The sequence below is a fragment of the Cheilinus undulatus genome, linkage group 17 (genome assembly GCF_018320785.1).
Source record: "Cheilinus undulatus linkage group 17, ASM1832078v1, whole genome shotgun sequence".
In the NCBI taxonomy this organism is placed as follows: Eukaryota; Metazoa; Chordata; class Actinopteri; order Labriformes; family Labridae; genus Cheilinus; species Cheilinus undulatus.
Window position 1 is genome coordinate 16,547,448 of NC_054881.1, and position 27,499 is coordinate 16,574,946.

The following is a 27,499-nucleotide window of genomic DNA, read 5'->3' on the forward strand; positions in this document are numbered from 1 at the left end:
CATTTAATCCTCACAAAATAGAAGCTTCAACAAATACATTCTTTAATAAAAGTCCATTGCATTCATATTTTATCATTTTTACTGAAGTAGTTGGCTTGAAATTCTTACAGGCTGCTCTTACTTAATAACTGAATGACTGCTAGAAGTCTACAAGACTCTTTTATGAATCATCTGGAGATAAACGATAAAATGGCATCTACAAGTCAGTCACACAGAAGCAAAATGGTTCCACTGTTCTCGATCCTCGTCTGAAGAACATCTCAATCATCTGTGCGATCAGTGAATCAGTGTAAAGTGTCCTCACATACAGGAGCACCACTGATGTACTGATGGTGAAAATTAGTGTCAATGCTGTTACCAAAGTTTGAAATAACTATCTAGTTAATACTGAGGCTGATTATTTTATTTTTTATCACTTTATCGGTGTAAAAGTCCCACCATGCCAACGTTTTCTTTTGTGTTTGACCATGAAAACTTAACAGAGTTTGCCCAACAGCTGACGTCTTCTGCCCAGTAACATAATCTCTCATTAGATCCAGGAGTTAGGACAACTAGATTCCAGCCTTAAATGGGCAGGCATTGGCTACCACTTTCTGTTCATGCCACAGTATTTGCCAATGATTGATTGTCAAAAGGACTGATTTCAGTCGTTACTTATGCTAAACTGACGTGCATTCGTCAGTGCATCCCTACTAAAAAGCACCCAAACTAGGGATGCATGATATTGGATGTTTGCCCATATCTGATAAGCTGATTTTTACAAATTACATTTAACTAATATCAATACTAATATTTAAATATAGACCTCAAATTTGAGTCCTGAAAACACATACTTTAAGGTTTAACAAATTTTAGTCCTTAAAACAAACTTATAAGTGTAAGAAATAATAATGAATAAAGAAAAAGACTTCTTATAGCCAATATTTGTAAATGATACAGGCAGATTTTTATAGCAAAAATGTTGATCGTAACCATCGGTAGAAATTTCCTATCTGTCAATACCGATATCATAACGATGACAGTGCATCCCTGACTAAAATGTTTTCAAAATGCCTGATTTTGGTCATAATTTATACAAAAGCCAATGCAAACTAAAGGAACAGAGTACTGTCTAAACCAGTGGGATATGTACAACTGTAAGTAATTACTACATAGGTTTAGTCAGGTCTACTTTGTCAAGAAACACACTTGATGTGTGGTTATAAATTGATTTCTTTATTAGCAGATATAAATTTGCAGTCATTGCTTTCATGCATATATCTGTTTTGTCCTTCCACAAGCTGACATGGATAGCATAAAGCAAGAACACCACTTGTTTCTGCCTTTCCTGTGCCTACAATGAAAACCTGGGGCAGGAAGAGAGGCAGCAAAAAAACCCAAATCAGAGCAGGCAACATACCGGCATAACGACGCACTTGAACTCAGAGGCAGAATAAAAGAGGAGCTGGGGTGGTGAGGGATTGTCAAAAGGGGCTTGCAGAAGGAGCGTAGCTGAAAAATGTAAATATGGCAGCATGAGTTCAATTTGCCAATGGTGTGCTGAATGAACGGATCAGCTGATGAGGGCTTGCGAGATCAGCTGATCTTAGTTGTATGGCAGCACTTGACTGTGGCCTGCCTGTATTTACCGTAATATGTAAGAGGCTATGTTGTATAGATATGGTTTTGGTGTGTCTTAAAATTTTGTCTTAATCTCGGGTGTGCCTTGGGCAAAAAAAGTTGAAATCACTCGTCTAAAGCATTGTTTTTCAGACTGGGGTCTGGGCCCCCCTGGTGGTGTGCCAAAGATCTCCAGGTAGGCATGGGTTCTGTCTGCTCTGAGGCTGTCAAAATTAGATTTGCATGATTAATTAATATTTTGGTAAAACACTTGTTGAATAGTTTATAAAAAGGTCCTTTGGTACAAAGAATACATACATAGACATTCCTTCTGTGGGTTATATCAATAAAACAATTAAAATGGATAAAAATTGTTTTTTGACAGCAATGTGGGAGGGCTCAGCCACATGGTGGGTCCATGGAGGGCAGCAGAAACAAAGTCCAAATAAAGCTGGCAATGAAAACCATGTTTTATATTCAAAGTAAATGGCCAACATTCTTATCAAAGAAACAAAAATACAATTTTTGTTACTTCTGTAGCAAATTGTAATCCCCTTTTGTTAAACACAGTGAGCCTTTTTGGGGCTTTATGTTGACTGTCTGAATGAGCTCACTGAAGAAAACTATTCATTTACTAAAATCAGAATTTATAGCTAAGCTATGAACTGTAAAAAAAAGACAGGGTGCAGGAGAAGATGTTGGAGATGAAATAAAAAAAACTTTCCAGGGAACATATCAACCCAGCAATAACTTAACACACTTCAAAATAATGATATAATTACTACATCACATCTGGGTGGTCCATTTCCTGCACTTTCTGTAGGCAGGCCTGGATACAAATAAGAGGGCTTCAAAAATACAAATTAATTAAAACAATGTGAAGATTTCTTTTTGGTATTTAAAGTCAATAAATTCATATAGAAGATCAAAATTCACGTTTGGTTGCTGTAGGCTCTTCTGCTTGTCAGCTTCTGCCCGCTACCTTGTATGGTTTAGGTTTTTTATTTATCATATGTGGATGCTTGGCAAGACTTAAAATGACTCGACAAATTCTAGAAGAGTGCAAGGTCGAAAAAAACTGAATACCAGTGATCGCCCAGCCAGAATATACACATCAGCTGCAGCCATCATGATTTTGTTTACAAAACTGCCCCCACAGTGCCTAGACCCGCCCCATGTGGGGCAATAACTGTGATTGGTCTGACCTAAATCAAAGTCGGTTGAAAACCTATCTGACAGGAGGATGGCCAGTTGCATCTTAAGGGCAAATTAAATAGGAGCAGAATATTCGTCTGGTTTATCTAGCTATCTATCTGTCTACCTGTCTGTCTGGCAGGGTGTCTGTCTAGAATCTTCTTTCTATCTAGATTTACTTCTGCTGCAATGACCTATTTTCCCCACGGGGATCCATTAAAGTTTCATCTGATACAATCTAACCTAACTGTGAAGAAATGGGACACTTTGAGGACCGATGGATAGGAAAGGAGAGGGGGGCGGCTGGTGAATGTTAGCACGGGCAGCTTGTAGAGAAGTAGTGGAGTGTAATGTGGTTTGTTTTTTAAGGGCCTTCCAGATGGCACGTCGACAGGAAGGTTCCGGGGAAACCGGCCCCTAATGAATGGGAGGGAGAATCACCTGAGGGGACAGGAGACATCAAAGGAACCTTTCTCTGCCTCTCTCTCCTTTTTTCCCTCCCACATGCTCACTTTATCCTCACTTCATTTTCTCCTCACGCCATGTATCTGATCCACCGGTTTATTAGCCCCCTCAAGTAATCTGCAGGCATGCTTAACGTTGTTTTTTGTAATTCATTTTTTAAATTTATCTTAATTAATCTCTTCCTCTCCTCTTTCCTCTACACCTCGTATCCTTCTTTTTCCCTCCCCAGAGGACATTCCTCATTTTTACAGTGCAATAGCTGCAGGGCAGGTTCAGACAGAGCTGTCTGAGAAGACGAAGTCCTGACATTCAGTGAGGCCAGCGTGCACATAAACGCATTAACATCCTTGACCTGTAACAAATACACAGCCCACTAGAGGCTGTAGGAAGACAGGAGAGAGAGGCGCTGACAGACAGTATGGAGCACGCTGCTGTGGTTTATCAGTCTGTTTGTAATGATCACAGAGGCTTTTTCTACTGAGAAAGCCTGGATGTGTAAGGGAGATGAGGCAGGAGGGAGGAAGGGTGTTGTTTAAAGATTAATGCAACCAAGCTCTTACTATAAACATGTGGGAATCTGAGTTTAAAGAGAGAGGGCCATAACAGCAATACTGAATGCCAGTAAAGCAGACTTTTTCATCTTTTTATTTAGCCTGTGAACCTGATTTGGCCCTTTATATATTTACAAAAATGCTTATAAATTATAGCTATATTTAAAGCCCTGTGAGGAGTTTTTAATATATTGTGAAACAGACTGAAATTGATAGTGCTTCCTCTTCGTGATCTGCACAAGCAACAAGACCATCACTGACAAGATGGACAGTTTTTAATTGTAATTTTTATTGCCTGTAACAGCTGCCACAGGGTAGGTGTCAGACAAGATAATTAGCAGCACTCTGGAGAAACAGCCTCCCTCTTTTAACACCTTTCACAGCAAATATTCAGGATAAGATCGTGGAGGCAATGCCATCACTGGTATAATTTCGGCCATGGAGTGGATTTTTGCAACTCTGTCATCACCGGTTTAAATTTATTTGCTATGTTGCATAGCAACAGCAAGGCCTATCCGATGCCACCATCAGCGTAGCTGAGTGATATATGACAGACATCAGCTCATTCTGAGTGCAGTCATCAGTATGTTTTACTGACGATAAAGAGCCGCCAGGTAACAAGCTACTGACACCCATTTGTGGCAGTGTAATTAACATGAAGCCCAGCAGTGAGGTAAAACGTGCTCTCTCATCTCAAAATTGAATGTTGTACTAACAGCAACACAAAGTAAGAGAGCCTGCTGTTGACTTTTCTGGGGCTTTAACACAGGCTGTGAGCTAAAATGGCTTGTCTCGGGCTCTGCGCTGTAGCAATCACATCACAATGGCTTAAACAACAGGTGTGTTTTAACTCATAGCGTGCTTGTTTTAAGTCCACAATGAGTCAAAGACACGTAATCTGAAATGCCAGATAGATTGTTTCACAAATCCATCGCATGGGCTTTGCCTCACATCCATCTGGGTAACTGCCAAAAGTCTAGGTTTGAAGAATTTTTTTGGAAACTTAAAACTACAGGCATAGGTACAAAGAAATGAGCACGGAAATATTTTTTTCTGTGATCTGTGCTCAGACATGAGTTAAGTATGACATCACAGGCTTGTTTCAGGGGGAGAAGGGCATTTGTAACACCAGAATATGTGTTTAAATGTGTTGTCTTGTCTATATCACTCAGCCCCAGGGTAACAGATATACTTTATCATCAAAAGAAAGAGATCTGTCTTTAGAGGAAACAACTTCTGCATGCATACCTAGGCCAAGATCTGCATTAAAAAAATGTACTGCTTTGTCCACAGGGGGCGCCAAATCTGCCCATACTGAAAAATCTTACAGGAGCTTTACAAATATAGAAAATAGTATAAACAGTGTTTAAAATGTGGAAAATCATCTTCCTATAAATTAAATTACCTCCCACATTGCTGTAGCAGCCATATCCAGCTACTGTAAGTCTGTTCATTTAAAGATTTCCAGACTAACAGTATGCTAACAAGCACTTCCATTTGTTTTTGTTGTAAAGCAAAGAAATGCTTTAACCGTGACTGTTAAGCTAGAGGAGATTGTGCTGGTAAACGCTGAAAACATCTCAAGAATGCTGAATGGTGCATTTTTATGCAACAACATACTCCTCATCTTAGTTCAAAACATTACAGTGTCGTTGAATTTGAATTACTAGGCAAGGCAAAGGAAAGGTTAACTGATTTATACAGCACATTTCAGCAGCAAGGCAATTCAGAGCGCTTCGTGCAAGACATCAAAACATCAAAACAAAGGGAAAAGAGACATTAAAGAGGGAATAAAAAAACTATTTTAGAATACAATTAAATATGCAAATAAATATTATATCAACAGAAATAGAAGCCAACATGTAATAATAGGGTACTACAGGAAAAGCATCTTTGTAATCATTGAACAAAAGTCAGCTTTGAATAGGTTACTCTTCTGCCTTGGTTTGAATAATAAAAGTGCAGCAGGCTTAACTTTGGTATTATGAATGTCCAGCCCCTAAATTGCATAAAGTATACTTAAAAAATAACAGCGCATTATTTCACACATTTCTGCAATTAAGAAAATTCTAATGGTCTCAGTTGTGTAACACTTAAACTTCAAGTCTGCATTTGTTTCTGTCAAGCTGTTGTTAGGTAATGTGCAGACTGCAAATGGGGAACTCCTTTGCCACACATCAAGATGTGTTTACTCATCATGCGTTAAGTAGTCCTCAGGCAGTGAAATCAGTTGTATAATGTCTCCAGTGTCCCCTTTAAGAGCCTTCTTAAGACCGTGATGATGTCATCAGGATTACACAGTATAGCCTGTGTTCCTGTGTTTTGATTGGGGGTTGTGGTGTCTGAAAGAATTGTACATCAGGGATGCTAACCAGCCAAACACTGTGTACTACTGCAGATCTGATATTCTTTTAATTGAAAGATTGAGTGTTTTTGAAGTTGTGGTTTTTTGATCGACTGAAAAATCATGATATCAGAGGCTTTATTCATTCAGTAGCTGTTGCAAAGGGTAACAAGGATCCAACAGTGATAAATTATTCAGTGTCAAATTTCTTGCATTGACAGCAACACTCGACAGATGCACTGAAGAGGATCCAGCTCCATCATGCTTTGATTATTTTCATAACAGTAACTGTGTTTACATCTTTCATGCAAACTGTGATATGATCAACAATCAGAGGTCTCCTCATAAGTAAATATGAAAATACTGAGTGTGGCCAGTGAATATGAGGTTTGCCTTTTATGGAAAAAATGTGTCGTGAAGGACTTGTAGTTGCCATTGTCAGTGAAGCTAAACATTTGAACCCCCTACTTACTAGCTGCACTATATGTTATAAACCAAGCCACCTCCATGTTAACAGATGGTGCATGGGTTAAAAAAAATCAATTAATCACTTAGCTAAAATGCCAGCGCTGCCCACCTTACTTTTTAAAGATCTCTCAAGCAAAAACTGCATCCCTTACTGCTCCGTAAACAACCATTTTCATTTTGGGGATGAATGTCAAATGATGAGGGGGAAAAGCTGTTAAAGTAGCTTTCCTGGTTTATGCATTGAGATACTTAGAAAGCATTTTGGGATCTTGTAGTGATGGCGAACTGTTTGGTAAATACGCAGCATAAAGTGTTTTTTCTTCTGCTGTAAAGACTGCTCAAAATAAGTTAGGGGAGGCGAAGTTATGCTTTACTATGTGTCCTAACTGCACATGATGCAGGCAAGCTTGATTGCACATTGAGCGATACAGTGCCAGGATGCAATGCTCAGGTGATTGCCTTAATAGAAAATAAATCTTCTTTCAATCCATAGGGTTGTCGCATATTTTGCCACCTTCATTTTACTCTCTACAGGAAGCATCCCCACAGTATGATGCTGCCACCACCGTGCTTCACAGTGGGGATGGTGTGTTCGTGGTGATTTGCGATGTTTGGTGTCCACCAAAACAAGGCATCTTCTGATGGCCTAAAAGCATTGTTTTGGTCTCATCAGACCAAGGAGCAACTTTCTTCCACTTGACCATGGAGTCTCCCACATGCCTTTTGGTGAACTCTAGTCAAGATTGAATGAGTTCTCTTCAACAGTGGCTCTCTCTCTGCCACTCTCTCAGAAAGCTTTGACTGGTGAAGAACCCAGGCAAAAGTTGTTGTATGCAGAGTCTCTCTCATCTCTAAGCCTGTAACTCCTTCAGATGAGTCATAGGTGTCTTGGTGGCCTCTCTCATGAGTCTCCTTCTAGCACGGCAGATTTACACATGTGCCATATTCCTTCCATTTCTTGATGATGAACTCGGGGGGATGTTTAGTGCCTTTGAATTTTGTTGTCTTTATATCACAATCACTTGAGACACATTCATTGCACTCAGGTGATCGCCATTTCACTTATTTTGAGACTAATAACACAAGTTGGCTGGACCTCTGTTGAATTAGGTCAGTCACTTTAAAGGTAGTGAATAAAGCTATCACTTTTTGTGCATTATATATATTTTTTTATAGAGACTATACAGCATAGGCGTAGTCATTTTTTAATTAATGTAGTCAGTTCAGAGTAAAAATTCTATGCATTGATCTTTAAAGCATCTGCAAAGTTCATCAGCCTCTGGAATAACACATGCAGTATCTGCATGGTCTCAGTGCATACATTATTCTATAAGGGTGACCTGATTGGGGTTTGAATACATTAAATAACAGCAAAGTACAGAGAGAAACATCCTTTAACTCTTACAGCAATGCTGAGATGCTGCATTTGTCACAATGAGAGGGTCATAAGGCCCCTTCTCAAATGCCTCTGACTTTTTAAAGTTGACCCATGTAGGCTGCAGCACACAGAGGAGCACACACACTCACTTGTGTGTGATGTCTGTTGTACCAGTGCGACCAGAAAAACAAACTTATCTCTTTTCTCAGGCTCTTTTTTCCCTTCCTGACTTCTCTTTCACAGCTTTTTTAACAGGTGTTAAAAAGGGTTACATTAATATTTTTGCTGCAAACTGAGCAGATAGACACATGCACTTATTCACACACTCTTTCAAGCACACATACACGACTAGCCTGTGGGCAGGAAGCAGCAGCAGGAGGGGAGGAAGTGATTTCAGAGCCTCAACCAGATGCCGCAGAGCTCTTCTCTGGAAACATATCTGGTCACCGAACACTTAATCATTCTCTTTCTTCTCTTTCTCTTTCTCCTCTATATGACAGCCTGATCATTTATTTCTCCTCTCGCTCGCTGACCCTCCACCACTCTCGCTCCTGTTTCTATTTCTAGCAGAGAGAAAGAAATGTGCGATAAGGAGGGAAAGCACATTTATCAGTTATGTCATCTCAGGAAGTGGAAGAAATGTGCCTTGTTTCTCTGTTGGTAAACAAACCTGGCAGTGTTTCCATTGCATGTAGATTTATTAGCTCTGCTGTGTGAAGAGGATTTCAGCAGATGAAACAGATCTAGTCCTTTGTTTTAGGCTGTATTTAAACTGATGTACAGGTAAAAGTGAAACAAACACAAGGAAACTAAGATCAGGTGCTGGTCCTGCCTGGGACACAGAGATGGAGAGGGGAGTCATTGCCCTAAAAAGAGTTTAAAACAGCAGGAAATGTTAAATCTTATGTTCCAACACAGCTCTCTTTATTTGGAAATACACTGCTACTGAGATATGCAGTTTAAGAGGGATAATAAACACATCAACTATGCATGCTGCTGGGTAAATTCAAGACAGGGTGTTGCGGTGAGGTGTCAAACAGTCTCACTTTTGAAAGACGCTGTTTTTTCACAGTTCAGGTTGATTTCACTGAAAATGTCGCCTTTGGGGCAACCAAAGAAAAACTTGGTCGACTGACACACCAACACAGTCGGCACCAACTAATCAGTCGGTTGTCGCAAGAAAGAAGAAAACAAAAATCTTTCTGTTATCTCTAGATCAGCCTTATCAGTGACAGAGTCCTCAGTGCCTTCTCTAAATGAACTTGAAATGAAAATAACAAGCTTTTACAGCATAATAAATTAGTTTAAACCTCATTATTCTGCACTAAACACATGATTCAAAGCCAAACAGCATGCACCTGTCTACATTCAAAGGATTTCAGTGATCATAACAAAATATCTACTTAAAATTATTAACAATTCAGCTTCAGAAAATTGTTTTGTCTATTTGTCTTATTTAATATCAAAGTTTAACAGGGCCCACTTGTTCCATCTCTGTTGTGTAATATAAGATCATATGCCAGACAGCATTCAACAAAGATTAGTGTCCTGAGATGAAATGAAAATAAGGCCCCGTCCACACAGAGACGAAATCAGGAGTATACCAAAAGTTTTTTGTCGTATCAGCGTTTCATCCAAATGGATTGTTTTGGGGGGCCGTAAATGCTACTTTTTGAAACCGGTTCTCAGAGTGAACAAATCTGTAAATACTTACTGTTTCGTCTCTGTGTGGACAACAAACCGCATCTTTCTTGAAACGATTACGTCACACATAATGTAGCACACCTTCGCCTCATGCGCTGTCGAACCAAAACAACAATGGCGGATAACAGCGCCGTGTTCGTACTGTAGAAGCTACTGAGCTTATTATAGCTTTTACAGCAAAATCTGATGCTCCTTTACCACCACCGAGAACAGCAGACACAAGATGTTCTTAAATCCATCGCGGAAAACAACCAGAAGGGCGACTAAGAAGAAAGTTTGTGGCAGTTTACTGTTATCTTCTTCTCTCTTTTGGTGCATTTCCGTGGCAGTGTTACAGCGCCACTTATAGGCTTGGCATAAATACTACAGCGTTTTCAGTGAATCCGTGCTTATGCAGACATTTCCTGAAACAATCCCGTGTTTACAGAAAACTTTTTCAAACCAAAAACGAAAAATATATCCTTGTAGTCTCTGTGTGGACAAGGCCTAAGTCCACAGGTCAGGTCACAAAGAAAACCTTCAAGAACCAGGAGTCATCACTTTGTCTCTCCTCTGCTCTCTATCTGTCTTTAACATACTGACTTAATAAAACAACCAGTAAATAAAAGAGACAGCCCGGGCAGAGGCTGTGACAGAAAGACGGCGCAAATCATACCGCCAAGACAAGCAAAATCCTTTCAGCACATATGTGTTGACTTTTTGATGTCTTTCTTACTCTTTATAGTGTAACCACTGTGAAAGGCCTTTTGTAAAGTGCTTTGCAGATGACAAAACACAGCAGCAGAGAACACCTCCTGAGGGGCAAGAAGTTATTTTCACACAGAAACATTCCCAAAAAGGCCATGTTTTGAGATGTTTAAGACTATGCTAAGTGTTCAAAGTGGGAAAGTATAAATATAAGCAACAATTTTACTTCTTAAGCAATTTTGTGTACCGAAAGTAGTGAAAAATTTAAGCTAAAAAATAAAGTTTAAAAAAAGTCAAAGAGAAATGGCAGCAGGTAGGAATAAAAAAAAAAACCTCCGTCTACAGCCTGGACCAGCCTCTCATGTGTGGTTCATTCCATTACAGTTTTGCTTTGGTTAAACACATTAAACTCTATTCTTACCCGTGTTTCCTCAGTCTGTCTCTGCAACCTCCAACCTCACTTGTTGTGATGGGTATCAGCCTCTTAAAGAGATCCAGATTATTTGGCTCAGCTCAGTAGAGCTGGTTGTTCTGCTGTACCAGCTTGACTTTAAATGTGGATTTAAAAAAACAACAAATCAAGGAGGAAAGGAAATTGACACTCAAATGGCAACCAGCTACCTCGGCTAACATTGAAGAACTGTTTCAGAGCACAGGCTCATTTGTGAATGGCCCATCATTACTCAGCCTTTCACCCCACAAGGTATACTCGAGTATGTCGCTGCTTTAGTTAAAAACATGTTTAGACAAAATTAGGATTTTATATGTTGAAGGGGCTCAGCTAGTCTCTTAGCTAAGTACAAGACTGTTTGAGATTCTTGTTTCCACTTCATCGGGCTAGACAGCTCTCGATGCTGGGAGGTCTGCAAGGCTGATTTGTGATATTGACCGCCATCATGGCAGGTAAATCAAATAAACTGTGGTAAAAATCACTGTTTTGTAAAGTATAGGAATCATACTCAATGTATGTCCAAATTTTCGAATGATAAGTGGAGCATACAGGTTCATTTAGAGCGGTTAAGTACTAACTTTCCTCTGTTCCTATTGATTCCTTATGGTTGTCCCCCATTACTTGACCCCCAGTGGACATTCTGGATCATGTGATTGCAAACGACTTACAGTGTAAACGATGTGAAGCCACAAACCATTGTGAAACTCAGATTGGTACTTCTAACTGGTACATGTTCTCCCGTCTAAATACTTTACATGTTCACCATGTTATTCTATGGGTTAGCTTCAAATCCTTCTAATCTTGCTGTTATTCTCCAAACCAAGGCACTGGATTTGAACCAATAATCGCAGATGGAAAGCCTGTTGAAACCAAAAAGTTATTGCAAGTCATTCTTTTGGGAGAAATGTGTGTATGCACAAAATTCCAAAGAAGTTAACTCAAAAATTGTTGAGATATTTTGTTCAAAACCTCTTATGTGAACCTCATGGAGAGAAAAAGCTGGAGGATTATCAGATTCAAAAGGATGCATTGTGTGGGAGTCTTGAACGTCTGTGCCAATTTTTTTTGCCAACCTTGCAAATACGTGTTTAATGATTTAAAAATGTGTACGACACTCTGCGCCAATTAGTCCAATGTTTACAGATATATTTCTGTGGGATATGCTATACTAAAACATTACTGAACATTTTAAAGCTATTTCGTCTATCCAGAACGGATGTGCAGAGTGTGGCATGGAAAAATAAATACCACATATGAAAACCATGCTCTAGTAATAAATATAAAGATAAGAACTGTGTGGTTTCAAGTTTGATAAAACAGAGCAGGAAGTTGCAGATGTCTGTTTAGACAACCCTGCACCAATAAAAACAAACATGATTATTCAGCTGTCAGTGTTCCCGTGTTGCAGCCATGCCTATCCCACTGGGAGTCAAATAACCAGCACTGAATCAACTCATTCATCTCCGGTGAGACTCAGTGGTTTGACTGTGAGTCTGCTCATAAATTTCAGCCACACCAGCCCTCCTGTCAGTGATGAGTCTTATGTTTGTAACAGCGGGGATTGACTGCTTTTCCACAGTGGATGTGCACTTCTATTGTGTTCGAGGTATCTGACAGTTGTTTCTAAAAGTAACATGTCTTAGTATGAGGTTACAGGGAAAGATATGCTGTGTTGTCAAACACAGATATGCATGGTGCTTCTGTATTGTCTCAGTGCAGTGTCTGACATTGTTCCATATTAAACTGGTTTATATTAGCAGCACAAGAACTTTTCATTTAACAGAACAATAGAAAAAAGAATTGTCAGAATGCATCATTGTTTTAAAGGGTATCTTTATTTGCTAAGGTTGACTGTACTGGCTGCAGAGGATGTTCCTTTTGTTGCTTTTTTTTTAAAAGCATTGATATGGTTTGGTATTGACAGATAGTATGGAAGTCTTACATTCCTGTGTTGTGGCAACCCTAGCTGTCATGACTAAGCAGAAAATATGAAGTTATAAGCTAGCCTCACAAAATAGCTAAAAGAGAAGAGCAGGGGAAACAGCTAGCATATGCTGGACAGCAAAATAACCTTAATGCCAAAAAATGACAATTTTCTTTTCCTCATTATGGGGCTAGCTTACAGCCAGAAAAAAACCCAAACCTAGCATACTAGCTGAAATGTCCTGTCAGCTTTCATGTCTGCCAGCTAAGCTAAAACAAGCAGTTAGCTTAGCTGTAGGATGCTAACGCTTCAGCTGGCTCTGTCCAAAGCTAACAACAAAAGCAAAAATTGTCCTTTTTGATGTTATTTTTAATATCATTACACACCTGGGATGTAATGTTTCACAGAGCTTTGTCAGGGAGATTGTGGGAGGTGAGTTTACATAGCCTCAAACAGAGCCAGGTTAACCGTAGTCCGGGTTTTCCGTCTGGATGCTAAGCTAGCTGGTTGTCTTTTGGATCTAGTCAGCAAAAATATAGCTGCTTAAAATGTGTTAAATGCAGTTATTTGCTGAATGTTTCAGTTGTGTTAGGGAAATTATTCTCGTAGCTGTATGTACAGAAATGTAAAGTCATCACTGAAAAGTTGTGACACACTTTTTCAAACATTTCATGGTTTTATCATAAAATTATCAACTTAAACAGATGATTGTTGAATAATTTCCTAGTGTAGATTGGATGTACATTAAAAGTTGTCTTGGAAGTAAATGTATACATTTCTGTTTATCATTAGATGTTTTGGACAACGATGTGTTTACAACATGTCTTGTGGTTGTGTTGAGATTAGCATGCCTGTGTGCTCTTTAGTAAGCCGTACTATCATTTAAAATGCAGAGTACTACATTTTCTCCCTCCACAACATCCAATTTGCCCTCCACAATGGCAAAACTAAGTTCATGTTTTTAATTGTGAGAATGCTTGTGGTCCTTTCACTGGCATTACAGCAACTCATTACAGGAAGTCTAGAAACCAGGAAAGCCAAAATCATCAGGGAGAAGTGATGTAATTATTTAAAGGTTCCCAGCTTGTGATCTCAAGGATACGAGAATAATGAGGACTGCTTGTGAAGCAAGCAGAGAAAGTGATTAAACTGCCACCAAACCATTAATGTCTTGCCACATTTTTCCAAGGATTTATAGACTCATATAATGACATCACGAGGGTTTTCCTCTAATTGAAAAGATGATGCTTCATCAAAGCAGCCATGTTTTGCTCGACAGAAATCACTCAGCCACTTTTCCCCTGAGCTGCCTCTGCTCAAACATTTCTGAGTCACAGAGGAGGTCCTGCTGGAGAGACGCCCCGGCTCTCCTGATTCAGCCGTCTGTTCAAGCACAGTCCAGTATTCAGCCAGGCCTTATACTGATCCTTTCATAGGCTCGACTTCAGGCAGCTGTGTCAAAGAGCTGACTGTGTGAGGAGTCTAGAGAGTGAGGCTGATACACAGAGATACATTTAAAGATATGTACTGTAACTCAAACACTGAAACACCCATGTGCATACCCAGGACTCGCATTCCTTTCAAACACTCTCTATACTTGTGTTTGATACAAGAAAGTATCCATCTATTCATTTACATGCATGCGCATATTTGTTAAAGCTTCTGAGGGGACTTTTTAGCTGCTTATAAAACATACTGAGATCATTACTGATACCTCCCAATGACCTAAAAAGAAATGAGATCATCATCAGCAGAAAGGCTGACTTTTTTATTTAATTGCTTCGATGGCTGACAGTACTGTAGTGGGGTAGGTGTCAAAGGAAATGATTAACAATATGCTGTTGAAAAAGCATCTTTTTACTTAAAAATTCCAAGTGGAATTCCAAGTGGAAAGAGATTAGAAAAACACCACTTACACATCTTCAGGATAAAATAAGCAAGGGGAGAGCAGGCATTCTTTGTCCACAGGAAAGCCAACATCAACTCAAATTCTTGAAAGGAGCGTCAATGATCACAGAGACAATAATTAAGGCAATGTCAGTTACTGATTATTTGCCACTGATTTTATCAGCTGATGATAATGTAATTTTTCAGATTGTTTCATTTCCGGGGTTTTTGAGTCCCTGATTTTTAAGTATTTTACAAGGAAGAAAGAGAGAAACATTTTCTATTTTCATCTCTTTAAAGGGATGCAAAATCTGTCTGTTCAGTTAATTTGAAAGAGCTAAACAGGTAGACCTCTTCCTCTTTGATACTCATTCTAAACACTTGATATAGCGCAGGACTAACAAGGCAGTTAGCCTGACTTAGCATTAATGCTGGAAACAGGAGTTAGCAGCTAGCATACATGATCCTTAATTTGTGTCTGTTCAGCACTTTCAATTTGAAAAATATCAAAATGACGTCAGAAGAAAAAGTTAATAAGTTGCTTGAAGCCGTTTGAAGGTGTATTTTGCTACCTAAAGTGCCAAGCTAGATTTTTTTTTTTCAAATTCCTACTGCCTCTGCAAAGCTATGCAAATATGCAACTAGCTGCACTCTTCTATTTAAAGAAGTAGTTTGACATATTGAGAAATGTGCTTATTTGCTAACTGCTAATTAATGTAAATAATCTAATCAGGCAACAGCAAGGAAGCAACTTTTGATGTGTCCTTGGGTAAAACACGTAACCCTGGTTTGCTTCCACTGCTTTGACGGTGGCTTGAAAATGGGTATGGATGAATGGGATTAGCTAATACTGATGGCCAAATTTCCATAACAGCCATCAGTGTGTGAATATGGATTGAAAGGGTGTAAATGTAAGGTGTGACCTGCGGTGTAAAAGCACTCTGAGTCATCAGACGACTAGAAAGGGCTGTACAAGCTTAAGTCCATTTACCATTTAACTGATTCATTTCAGCAACTGTTCACATCTACTGACGTTCAAATTAAGTATCAGAATGGGTAAGAAAGTTGATTCAAGTGACTTGAACATGCCTTTGTTGTTGGTGGTCTAGCATGCTTTCGTGTTGTTCATGCCAAAATCTGATCCTTCAATTTGAAAGTTGTAGCAGAAATCAACTCATCAGACCAGACAATGTTTTCCCTGTTGTTTGGTGATTCAGTGCAAATTGTAGCCTCAGTTTCCTGGCAGGAGTGGCAACCAGTGAGGTTATTTTCTTCTGCAGCCCATCTGCTTCTCATCTAGTGCTGGGCAACAATTTGATTTTCAATTTCAATCACAATTTTGGCTTCCAGTGATCATGAAAACAAGATAATGGTGATTAAATGATTTTAAGACCTCATGCCTTTTTTTTCCGTTCTGATTCATATTCAGACAATCCCAAAAGGGCAATTCAGTTTTACAGTCTACCACGCTTTATTAAAAAAAACTAAAACAATCAGGATAACAACACTGGTGAGACAGTCACGTTACTGTTCTCCCATGGTTTTTTGTTATTTGTAGTAAATATTTCAGTGCTTGTTTTCTGTTTTGCAACAACATCAGCATTCCTTAAACATGGTTAATTTGTTTTGATTTATTAATAATGATTTTTATGTTAATATTCATATTTTTTAAATGTTCATTTTTACATATTAATTGGTTTTCAACATGTTTTTATTGATGCATTTGATGTAGATGTAAAATCAGTGACTAATCATGTTTGATAATCTTGATCTTAGTATCAACTTAAGTCATGATGATCATCATTTTTGCCATGGTTGAGCATCACTAGTTCTGCATGTTTTGCATTCAGAGATGCCCGTCTGTATACCTGAGTTGTAACAACGAGCAGTTATTGTTGCTGCCAGCTTCAACCAGGCTGGTTTTTCTTATCTGACTTCTACCATCAACAAAGCATTTTGGCCCTTGAGAAATGCCGCTAACTGGATATTTTCCCTTTTCAGGCCATTTTCTATGAACTTTAGAGAAGGTTACTTGGAAAAATCCCAGTAGATTGTCAGCTTGTGAAATATTGAGACCAGCCCAGCTGGCACCAACAACTACGGCACTTTTAAAGTCATTTAAATCACCTTTTCTTTCCCATTCTGATGCTTAGTTTGAAATTGAGCAGAATGTTTTGACCATATCTACATCCATCAGTTGCTGTTGTTGTGATTGGCTGATGAGGTATTTGTATTAATAACAGATGAAAAGGTATGCCTAATGAAGTGGTCAGTGAACATCACTCGTCTTGGTAAATAAAGAGCTAATGCTACAAGGTGGTATCTAGAGATGAGGGTAGGTTGATCTGTTCATAGATAACAAAATTAACCTACCCTCATCTTTATATATATTATACATTACAGTAACTAAGAGAGAAACTTTGGCATTTGTAGTCTTGTCATCATTGTGATTTCTCCAAAGGAAAACCAGAGACTGGCTTTTATCCTTTCTCTTTTTCCCCTCATAAGCTAAGCCTAATATCTTGTAGCTGTGATTGATAATTGATGGACAGAGACCCCATGTGATGTTTCTTTTCTCTCACTGGTCCACATGGGTAACAATCTAAACTAACAAAATGTCTTTTTCATAAAATATTATATTAATCTGTTTGCTTTAGCCAGATATTTTTCTTTGCAGGGTTGCTTAGAGTTTGAGTCAATGCGAAAGCCTGGTACATCACTACAGTTTGCCTGTCAATCACAGGCAGGGAGACAATCATTCATGCTCACAATCATATCTACAGATTATTTAGAGTACCTCATTTGCATGTCTTTGGACTGTGGCAGGAAACAGGGGCATATAAAGGTCCAACTCTGGGCTTAAAATAACAATTACAGAAACCTAATTTGGAAACACGGCTTTTGTATCAGCCAGTCAAACACTGCATAAAAATAAAATGATTTATAATGACTGTAATGGTTTTAAATAGGCATGGATATCACATTGAGCCTCTCAAAATAGAGATAAAATATCACAAGAGAGTTAAATAAAACTTAAATAAATAAATAAACAGAGCAGCCAAGCAGCATATCACTGCAGTGGCTCCACTGTAAATATACTTTTGTGGCAAACTTTTCTCTTCACTGAACACACACTCACGATGAAACACACTCACGGTTAAGCACACAGCCTCACATATTGCCTCATACTCTAACACGTCAGTGACAACTTTGTTTTCCAGGAGCAGCAGTCCTGAAGGAATGCTTAGTTTGGCGAAGACCGTGTAACTCTGTGCCATGCTAAGCTGACATGTCAAAGTGGCCTGGAGTGTTCTGGATTCTTAACTTGCACAAGTCATGTTGATGTGATACAGTTTAAAGAGGCTTAAAAAATTTAAAAAGTTCTATCTCTGTCTGTTTTCTATTTCAGGAAATCATCATAAGAGAACCATCACTGGTCAGCGAGGATTTACTTTCTCATGAAATGCAGCATTTTTGCCCCGTGCATCACCCCTTTTCATCCGGCCTGGATATTGAATCACCCTGAGACATTTCCTGAGACACTTTCTTCGTCTCGGTGAAAGTCTAGCAGACAGGAAGAAGACATTTAAGACAGACTGAGAGCCCATACGAACAGATGAGTCACATATGAGTGATGTAACAATGTTTGGGACAGAATCTTCTTGCAGAATATGGAGCTAATTGGAGCAACAGAGAAGGAGAAAATGTTTTTTTCCAGGCTTTTGAGCATCGCACATTCAATTTGCAAATGACAAAATGCGTTACAATCTCAGGCGGCAGAGAGGCAATGACCTAATTCAGATTAAATGACCTCATACTGATAAGTGGCCGGCCTCCGCACTGGGTGATGGAAAATAATCACAAATGGGCTCTTATCATCGAGGCTGGGGTGTGTGAGGTTACATGATATTTTGGCGTGTGGGTGTTTGATCTGAGAGGAGTGAGTTTTGATGCATGCAGCAATGTTGCGGCGTGGACTTCTCGCCTGGGTTTCCCGAGTTGGAGGCTTCCTGGTGATCCTCTGCTGCTCCCTGTCCCTCCTATATGTAATGACTTGCAGCCCACCACACTCTGATGACCCTCCACTGAGCCACGCCCTCCCCAGAGCCGGACCTAATCACCCTAGTTTGGGGGGCACAGGACCAGGGATTGGAGCAGTGGCAGGTGGGACAGGAGGAGCACGGACTGGGGTTGTTCAAAGTGGAGGTCCCCCCGGTGCTCAGTCTTACCAGGTGCTCCTCCAAGAGCGCGAAGAGCAGCATCGCCTCCACATCTCCTCCTTGAAGAAGCAGATCGCTCAGCTCAAGGAGGCTTTACAAGAGCGAAGCCAGCAACTGAAAGGAGTGCAGGAGAGCCTGAAGAGGGCTGCAGGAGGCCCCGCAGAGGGACAGGAAGCTGGGGCCATATCACAAGGAGGTGGTCTCGGAGAGGCTCAGGGAGCTAAGAGCCAGCAGACGGACCTCCAGGAGTACTTAAGGAGTCAGCTGTCAAAGGCGGAGGTGACCGCTGGCTCCAGGTTGCCCAGTGAATATGCAGTGGTGCCTTTTGAGAGTTTCACCCTGCAGAGGGTGTACCAGCTGGAGATGGGGCTGACGAGGCACCCTGAGGAGAAGCCAGTGAGGAAGGACAAGAGAGAAGAGCTGGGGGAGGTACTGGAGATGGCTCTGCACAGTCTGAACATGCCATCAACACAGCTGGATGATAGGAGTTTAGTGGGAAAGACTCAAACCAGTAAAGTGTACTCACCCTCTGACTTCATCGAAGGTAGGTGCATGTCAAATCACAACTCGTATATAAATAATGGTGTTCACATTTAAAATCAAATGCAATGCTTTCAAGGAAAATACCCAATTTTCCTTCCTTTTATCATCCAATAGCAACTGCTTACTCAAAGATAAATGACTGATTTGAATGAGGGAAAGATCCCAGCTAGTGCATTAAAGAGGGGGCTAGAGAGGTTTTACCTGGGTTAGTTGGGCCTCTACTGGGCCAGGACCCTGAGTACACATGGAAGTAGGACGGTGTAAAGGCTCAGATAGGAAACAAAGAGGTAATTACACCAGCTTAGAATGGGTATACCAATTAAACACAAAAATGGGGTACTTGATGGCTCCAAGTAGGCTATATTCACACATTATGGCGCCTGCATCGAACCCATTAAAGGCCCTTCATCAGCCCTGTGGGGTCTCCATGGAAACAGTGGACCTAATTGGTGAGGCCCCAGCTGGGTAACCCAGATGAGTCCAGGTGCTCCCAATTAAGTCCCCAAATGGGTGCGCTAGCTGGGTTCATGGTCTGGTTTATGCAATATTCCTCTGAATCATGAAACACAAGGCAACATTGCTTAATCAGTTTTGGCAAATGACAGATCAAGAATAACAAATCACCAAATACTTTGATCATTCATTTATCATTTTGGTGGTTTTGTAATAAAAATGTGAAATGTTTGCTTGCTCCAGACTCATAAATGAAAAACTTTGTAATGAAAAGTGTGGGGGTTTTAAGTGTTGTTTTGACAATGAAGCAATTTGAAGACAATGCTTTGGTCTCTAGGAGTTTTTGATGGGTGCTTTCATAATGTCAACATTTAACAGACTAAAAGATCTGTCAAATTATACAAAAAAAATGTTTAGAATTGAGACTCTTTAGCTGCAGCCCTACAAAATCTAACCTTGTACATATTCTTACCAGTCAGGGATTTCTATTAATGCAGCATTGAAGTCAAAGACAAATTCACCCCAGGGGATGATGAAGTGTATTTTATGGCATTGTACTGTATTATGATACTGCATTAATCTTCTTGTATCAAACAAGGCTTTCCACAGACAATGGAATAATCCGCTTGTGGGTTAAAGTAGCCAGACAGGGTCTTTGAAAGCTTTCCTCCCCCTGGTTAATTAAACAAAGTGAGGCGTACTTACAAAGAAAGTATCTCCAGGAAGTTTTGCACTTTCAACACTTCAATCTGGTGAATAATTAAACAACTATTTTTAGTTAGAGTTCAATTATGTAAAAGGGAAACAAGTTATGAACTAAATAATGACAATAATTCAGCTACTTTGTGCATGAAGCTTCTGTTGTTGCAAGAATCTGATCTGTTGTTTTTCACATAGCTATTTTTGAAATTAGTGGTTTAATGTAAAAGACAAACCTCATGAGAGAATTACGTTTACTGCTCTAAATACTTGAATTAAGAGGAATAGATGGCTTAGCAGTTAGATTATGTCCCATGTACAGTATGCATGCAGTCTGGGTGACAGTCTGACCCGGTTCCTTTTCCTCATGTCATTTCTCACTCTCTCTTCTGACTCTATCCACTGCTTGAAGCCTGAATTAAACAAGCTGTAGCTGCAAATATGGTGCCTAATGTTGTTACTACTTTACACCAGGAGATGGCGGACCTGAGTAATTTCAATCCCAGCAGCATTTTGGGGTTTCTTTCCATTCAAAGTTTTGTAGAGAGAGGGTTTGAAGACGCACTGCCAGTCGAGGAGATGAGGAAGCGGTAGTAGTGGTTGTAGTCGGTGCGTAAAAGAGAAAAAGAGAGCAAATTGTAGCAAGAATACTCACAATGCTGGGAGGAATAGTGGAATATTCACCCTTGTGACGATGACATTCAGTCATCCAGTGAGACCAAGAGGTTGGAGCCACAGCGACTCCGTGTACCATGAGAGTCCACAAGCGGCACATACCGAAGCCGATGCTTTTCCTCACCGTGGCCGGGGTGGGAACATGGTGGGGGTTGCAGGGGTGGTCAAAACACAAACATTGACGGAGGTAGCAATCTGGCGCTCAAACTGGAGCTAGCTCCAGTAGCTCACATAAAAGAGACATTTTGTAGAACAGGCTTGTTGCTTAACCCACAAGGTTCCTTGAATGATAGTGCATTGTTTCAATTATGAGCATGTTTGCAACAAATTTAGGAATTTTTTATGTTAACGGGGCTCAGCTAGCCTCTCAGTTCAGTCAAGACTACTCTAAACTCTTGTCTCCCTTCATCTGGCTTGACAACGCTATGCTAGGAAGTCTGCTGGACTGAGTAAATTGTGATATGGATCAACTCCCCACTGGGGAAATTTTGTCAAACTGTGGAAAAAAAAAATCAACTTTTTGTAGTGGTCGTAACAGAAAGTATGAACATTTTCTGATGATTATTGCAGCATACAGGTCCATTTAGAGCTGTTAAGTACAAACTTGCCTCCGATCCCATTCATTCTTATGGTTGTTCCCCACTTCCTGACACCCTTCGGGCATTCCCGTGTCATCAGGGTCGTATGATTGCAGACAACTTATGAGTGATACAACCACCAAAAGGAGATTAATTTTATGTTTATATTGAAAATGATAATTTTATGTGGAAAATTACTTTATTTTAAGCTGACATACTGTTGGAATTAAGTTAAAAAAGTTTAGGAAAAGCAGGTAAGTCAACAACAGGAAAATAGTTGAGTGACTAAGTGACTAGTTTGCTGTTAGGCTGACAGCTAGCACTTGGAAAGCCCTGTCATGTTGTTATTCTATTTTGCCATAGTGTGTCACAGTATTCTACTGTATTGTGTCTTAGTATCCTGTTGTATTGTCTTGTATTTCTTGTCAGAAAATTGAGTTGTTTCGTATCATACCATATCTTTCCTTAATGTATCGTATTGTGTTATGTCATGTTGTGTTGTACTTCATCGCACTGTATCTTGTCTTTCCTTATTGTTTTGAATCATATTGTATTGTATCTTTCCTTATCGTATCATATCGTATCGTCTCATTGTGAGTAGTATTCTAATGGAGGCATCATTCTTTGCATACAGCCTGCACAGAGTGCTGACACATTCATCTCTACATTGTAATTTGGAAAACCAACCTACGTTCCCAGAGACAGACTTACAAATTTAGCTCCAGTTTTCTACATCCAAACACCTTCCCTTTCTTCATCAACCTTGGCTTACTTTATTATTTTTTTTTTGTCTTGTAAACAAATCTCTTGAAGGTCAGAAATATATGAGTGTGTTTGTGAAGAAGAACAGCCAGGATTTCCTCCTCGTTTGTTCTGCTCTGCCTCAAACACAACCTCAGGAAATGAACACAGCTGCTCCTCATTCACAGTGCAGCATCTTTTCCAACACTGTATTTCAGTGTGTGTATGTGTGTGAGTGAATATCTCTGCGGTGGGTGATCTACTCTTTGAAGGTCACCCCCTTCAGCGTGAGAGTGGGAGGAGGATTTAAAGTGAGTAATAGGGGCACCTAGCTCAGAGGGAAATGAGCCATAGGTCAGGACGTGGAGCCTCGTACATGTGTATGAGCTGTGTGTGGTCTTCAGTAATGTATATGTGTGTTTATGCAACGGGGATTTTAATAGATGTGCATACGTTTGTGTTTATCTAAACAACCTTCACGGTTCTGAGACAAAACAGAGGAAAAAGTGCAGCTTGCTTTTAGCGACATTGCATCTCTCTCTGGCTCATATTTGGCTCCTAAAACTCCTTAATGGATATTGATTTTAAACAAATCTTGAACAAGCAGGGAGATTTATTCAACCAGCCAGACAAATGAAAGGCAGGCAAGATTGCCAGACTGACAAAAGCATCTTCAGGGAGCTTTCAGGGCTGCATTAGCAGGCTAGTGAGCTGAAACTGCACACAAACAGAAGAGGTATGCACAATGAACTCTCCAACCACTCAATTCAGTCCATAGAAAGGGACTGAAGTAGAGCTGTGACAGTCACAGAATTTTAAATAAAGATGTAATGCAAGAAAATCCAACAATATGGATACCACAGCGACAAATGCAACGTCCTTGGCTCTAATTAATGAAAATGATTTCAAAGGCCAGTTCGTAGTGAGGTGGTTGTCATGGCAGGATGGAACATGACAGGGTAAGCAGGACCCTGACCCCATGCAGAGGGGTCCTGGCACACCATGAAGGAGTGTCTCAGCTATTAAAACTAGTTCAGTATGTATTATGCTGCTCACTGCATGGTTACTCAACTTAGAAACTAATCATTTGATTTAAAAAATATTCAGAAATTATTTTACTGATTTAAAAATGAACATTTTTTTGCTGCTCTACAAAAGCATAGTTGTAAGCTAAAATTGGAATTCTGTACACAGCTACACTTATGCCCCAGTTACACAACATTTTCGAGTGAAAACGCAAAAGTTTTGTAGCGTTTCGGCTGTCCGTTTACACGGCAATGGCGTTTTGGTGCCTGAAAATGGAGCTTTTCGGAAACAGGCTCCAGAGTGGAAGTTTTTCAAAACGCCCCCATCTCCGTCTCCACGTAAACAGGGAAACCAGTGCTTTCTTAAAATGGACATGCGCACTGCGGCTGCAGTAAATATCCGTATGTGAGTAGGCTTACATTGCATGCACGGATGGGAAGCCCAAAACAAACCAAAGATGATTGACACCAGTGTACTGTTTGTGCTTCTCACTCTTTTGAATTTAACTGTACTTCTCCAACAAAGTGTTGATTTCCTCCGCCATCACTTGGATCAGCGGAGACGTATTCCGTGCACCAGATTCTGACCTGACCCATACGCCCTTTGACGGCGTATGGGTCGGGTCAGAATCTGATGCAAGTGCGAAAATCACACTGCCATCTACTGGCCTGACATGTATACTACATCGTTTTTGGTGTTACCCGCAGTCTCATGTGAATGTAGATCATTTTGATAACTTTGCCGTCTGAATGTGGAACTCTTTGGAAACGACAACGGAAAGCGAAGCAAAACGTTGTCGTGCTAAGCTACCTGTTGTAAACTGCATAAAACTGAAAATTTCTCTTACTAACTACGTTAGCCGTTCTAACTCACATTAAAATCTGGATGTAGTTTGGAAATTATTTGACATTATTTGCTGCAGTTAGATAGCAGACGGGAAATGGAGACATTTAGTTGAAAATATTTGGAATATTTACTAAAACAAAGCTTATGTTCGGAAATGAGGCCTCCCACTAACAGGAAGTGGGCAAACTTAACAGGAAGACCTTAATTTCATGCCACTGTCTGACTGTAAATCCTTGCCCACAGACTTCCCTTATTCCAGCTTCTTCACTTTCTCCTTTATTATCTGTCCTACTCTCTCTCTGAAGGCCTTTTTAGTGATTGGTCTTCCTCTTTCTCCTGATCTGTTTCTCTCTAGTTTCACTTCCTACTTTCCCTATCTCCATTCCCCTTTTCTCTCTGCCCCTGTAGACCTCAGCGGCTCCATTTGCAAGTAATAATCCTTGTAATTGAAAAATAACGCCTCTCTGAGGAGCAAGCTACCACTAAGGCCTGCAACAAGAAAATTGGTCGGATCACCAGAATAGCCTCTGTGTCTCTGTGTGAGTGTTTTATGTGAATATTCAGCCTGGCTTCTCATCCCAGCAGCATCTGAGTGCATGGACAATGTCTCCAGTGGCCTTGAATCCTCTCTTCATTTTCCCACAAACATTCAGTTTCATTACGTCACAGAGAGAACTGAAGAATAAGGATGAAGCTGGTTCTTGAAAATGTTCCCTTGAAAATGTTTATTTTACAGATCATCTGCTGAGATAGAAACTCACAGGGAAAAGCGTGATCTTTGGCCCTTGCAAACGCCAAAATCTGGAGTGATGTAAACAATAGCAGCACCCTGGAGAAAACGAGAAACAAAATCGTTGCAACACACAGATAAGCAGAGGAACAGGCACTGGAACCCAAATCCTGACTTCAAATCTTGGTGTTTTCCTCTGGCTTACATTAATTCACATATAGCAGTTTATAATTTTAATGTGAGTGGTACAAATGTAATAAAGTAAATCTTTTTCCAAACCTACAAGAAGTTAAACTCTTAGAAGACGGTCCTTCTGCAGCAAGTAGAAGCATGTTTTTGTTGAGATTAAAAGATCAATAGCGCTTTGTATCAGTCTGTTCTGTGTTGAGGTTAAATGACCTCCTGTAAAACCACAAATAGATGCTTTTAACTTTGTTTCTTGTACAGATTAAGTTAGATTGACAGTATGCTAACAAGGAAGCTATTAGAGAGGCTGGTTGGAAGATTTTCTGTTGTGTGACTGTGAATAACAATGTTGTTCGATCAGTTGACATGTCTGGCTTTAAGACAACTTTCTTTGTCTTAATTGGCTGTGTAGACCAATTAGGTGTAGATGTCATGGTTTAGTCACAGCAGATGTGTATGCATATTGGTGGCAGAACAATGGAGTGGAAGCAAACTGAGAGAAATGCAGAGAAGTAGAACAGATCCCTGATAGAGGGGGAAATGTCCTATGGTGCAACTGGATTTCAGGATATATGAATAAACATTACCACATTTGTATAAGATACCATCATCAAAGACACTCTATGAAGCACAAAGCGGGCTTTTATAGTTGTGTATATATAGTAATAACAGCACTATAGTTTGAATTCTTCTATGCAAAACACCTAAATAAATGATGAGTTAATAAAAGAGTTAATACTAACCCAGCCATGCAAGTGCAAGTGCATAAAGTACTGATGTTAATCAACCACACACGACCACCACGACTACAGCTAGCAAACTTTCTGCCACCAGTTGGGATCTGTATTAGAATATGTTAAAGATGCTGTCCAAGCATGAGAAACCAGGTCAGGCCAGGATCCCCACCCCTTTCTTTGGGCCCAGGCAGGGTCAGGCTCAGGGGATTCAAAGATGTTCTTTCAGACCTGGAAGTATAGTTGAATTTATTTTACCCTACATTTTTGAGATTTAACCTATTTTTCTTGTAGGTAACTCAAGAACAACTTCCTTTGGTGAAAACCCACTGCACAAATAATGACTATGTGGGTGTGCTCCTGACTCTGGTCGAATAAGATTGGGTGCCAGTCGCCTTGGGGAGCCAGATGTTGCTCAGGTGTATGCAGCTGGGCTTATGGCCACTCTTGGAGCACCAACACCTCTCGAGATCCTGAGTCTCTCTGGGCGGACTTCAGGTCCAGTACCTTGGCTGCTGCCAGTGAATGCATTCTAAAGTTACTGAGGAGTTGGAGGGGTCATCTCTGAGGAAACCATGGGTATCATTGAGGGGCAGGACTTGATGGCAACACTGAACTGGGCAGGAGACTGAGGTGTGAGGCTGCGTGGCCTTTGTGAGATGGTAGAGAGCCGCCTGGTCACAACTATGCCCACCCAGCTTACAGGGCCATACAGCGCCTCGAGGCAGCTGCATCCTCTCCACATTGCTCCTCAGTGAAGGCGCCTGATGGCACGATCCTGACAGAAGAGTCAGATATCAAGGAATGATAGTCTGGCTACTTTGAGGAGTTGTATCATGTAGATCTTTCCAGTTGTGTGCTCCAAATGGATGCTGCAGAAGCACTGAGTGTAGACCCACCTGTAAGTTGGGATCCTTCAACTGTCGAGGAGACTCAACAGTTGAAGGACTACAGTAGGCTACATCCTGACTCTTTAGATCCTCACTGAGTGCTTTCGGTAATTCAAGGGTTGCTTGCAGCTTATGTTGATTTCTGGAAGGTGTTGGACTCAGTGAGTAGAGATACCCTCTGGATGATTTTGGAGCTCCATGGGGCCCCACATTCGCTATTCCAGCTGATGTCTGGCCTATATTTTGGGACAGAGAGTGCTTTGTGGTGTGGTGGCTCCACTTCTGACTTCTTCCCAGTAGATTCTTGGGTGAGGCTGGATAGTAGGGCAAGTTACAGGGGCAACAACTGTCGTGTGCCATTTGGTGAAGTCCAGATCACTGATATGGACTTTGCTGATGCTGTGATCCTTGTGGAGTCTGTCCTTGTGGGGGTTTTTACCTTGCTGAGTGAGGGGGCTGAAGCAAGGGGATGCACGTTTCCTGGGCAAAAACAAAGATCCAGGCATTTGGGGATGCAGTGGATGCT

At 40.4% G+C, this 27,499-nt stretch overlaps 1 protein-coding gene across 1 annotated transcript in view; it reads left to right on the forward strand.

Annotated features, from left to right (window-relative positions):
* Nucleotides 1-27,499, forward strand: part of csgalnact1a (chondroitin sulfate N-acetylgalactosaminyltransferase 1a) — a 73,655-nt gene that overhangs the window by 5,912 nt on the left and 40,244 nt on the right. Inside the window, exon 2 of the mRNA XM_041811636.1 lies at nt 18,062-19,416. Coding sequence (XP_041667570.1) covers nt 18,603-19,416 — 814 coding nt within the window. The 5' untranslated portion in view covers nt 18,062-18,602. The remainder of the gene's footprint in view (nt 1-18,061; nt 19,417-27,499) is intronic.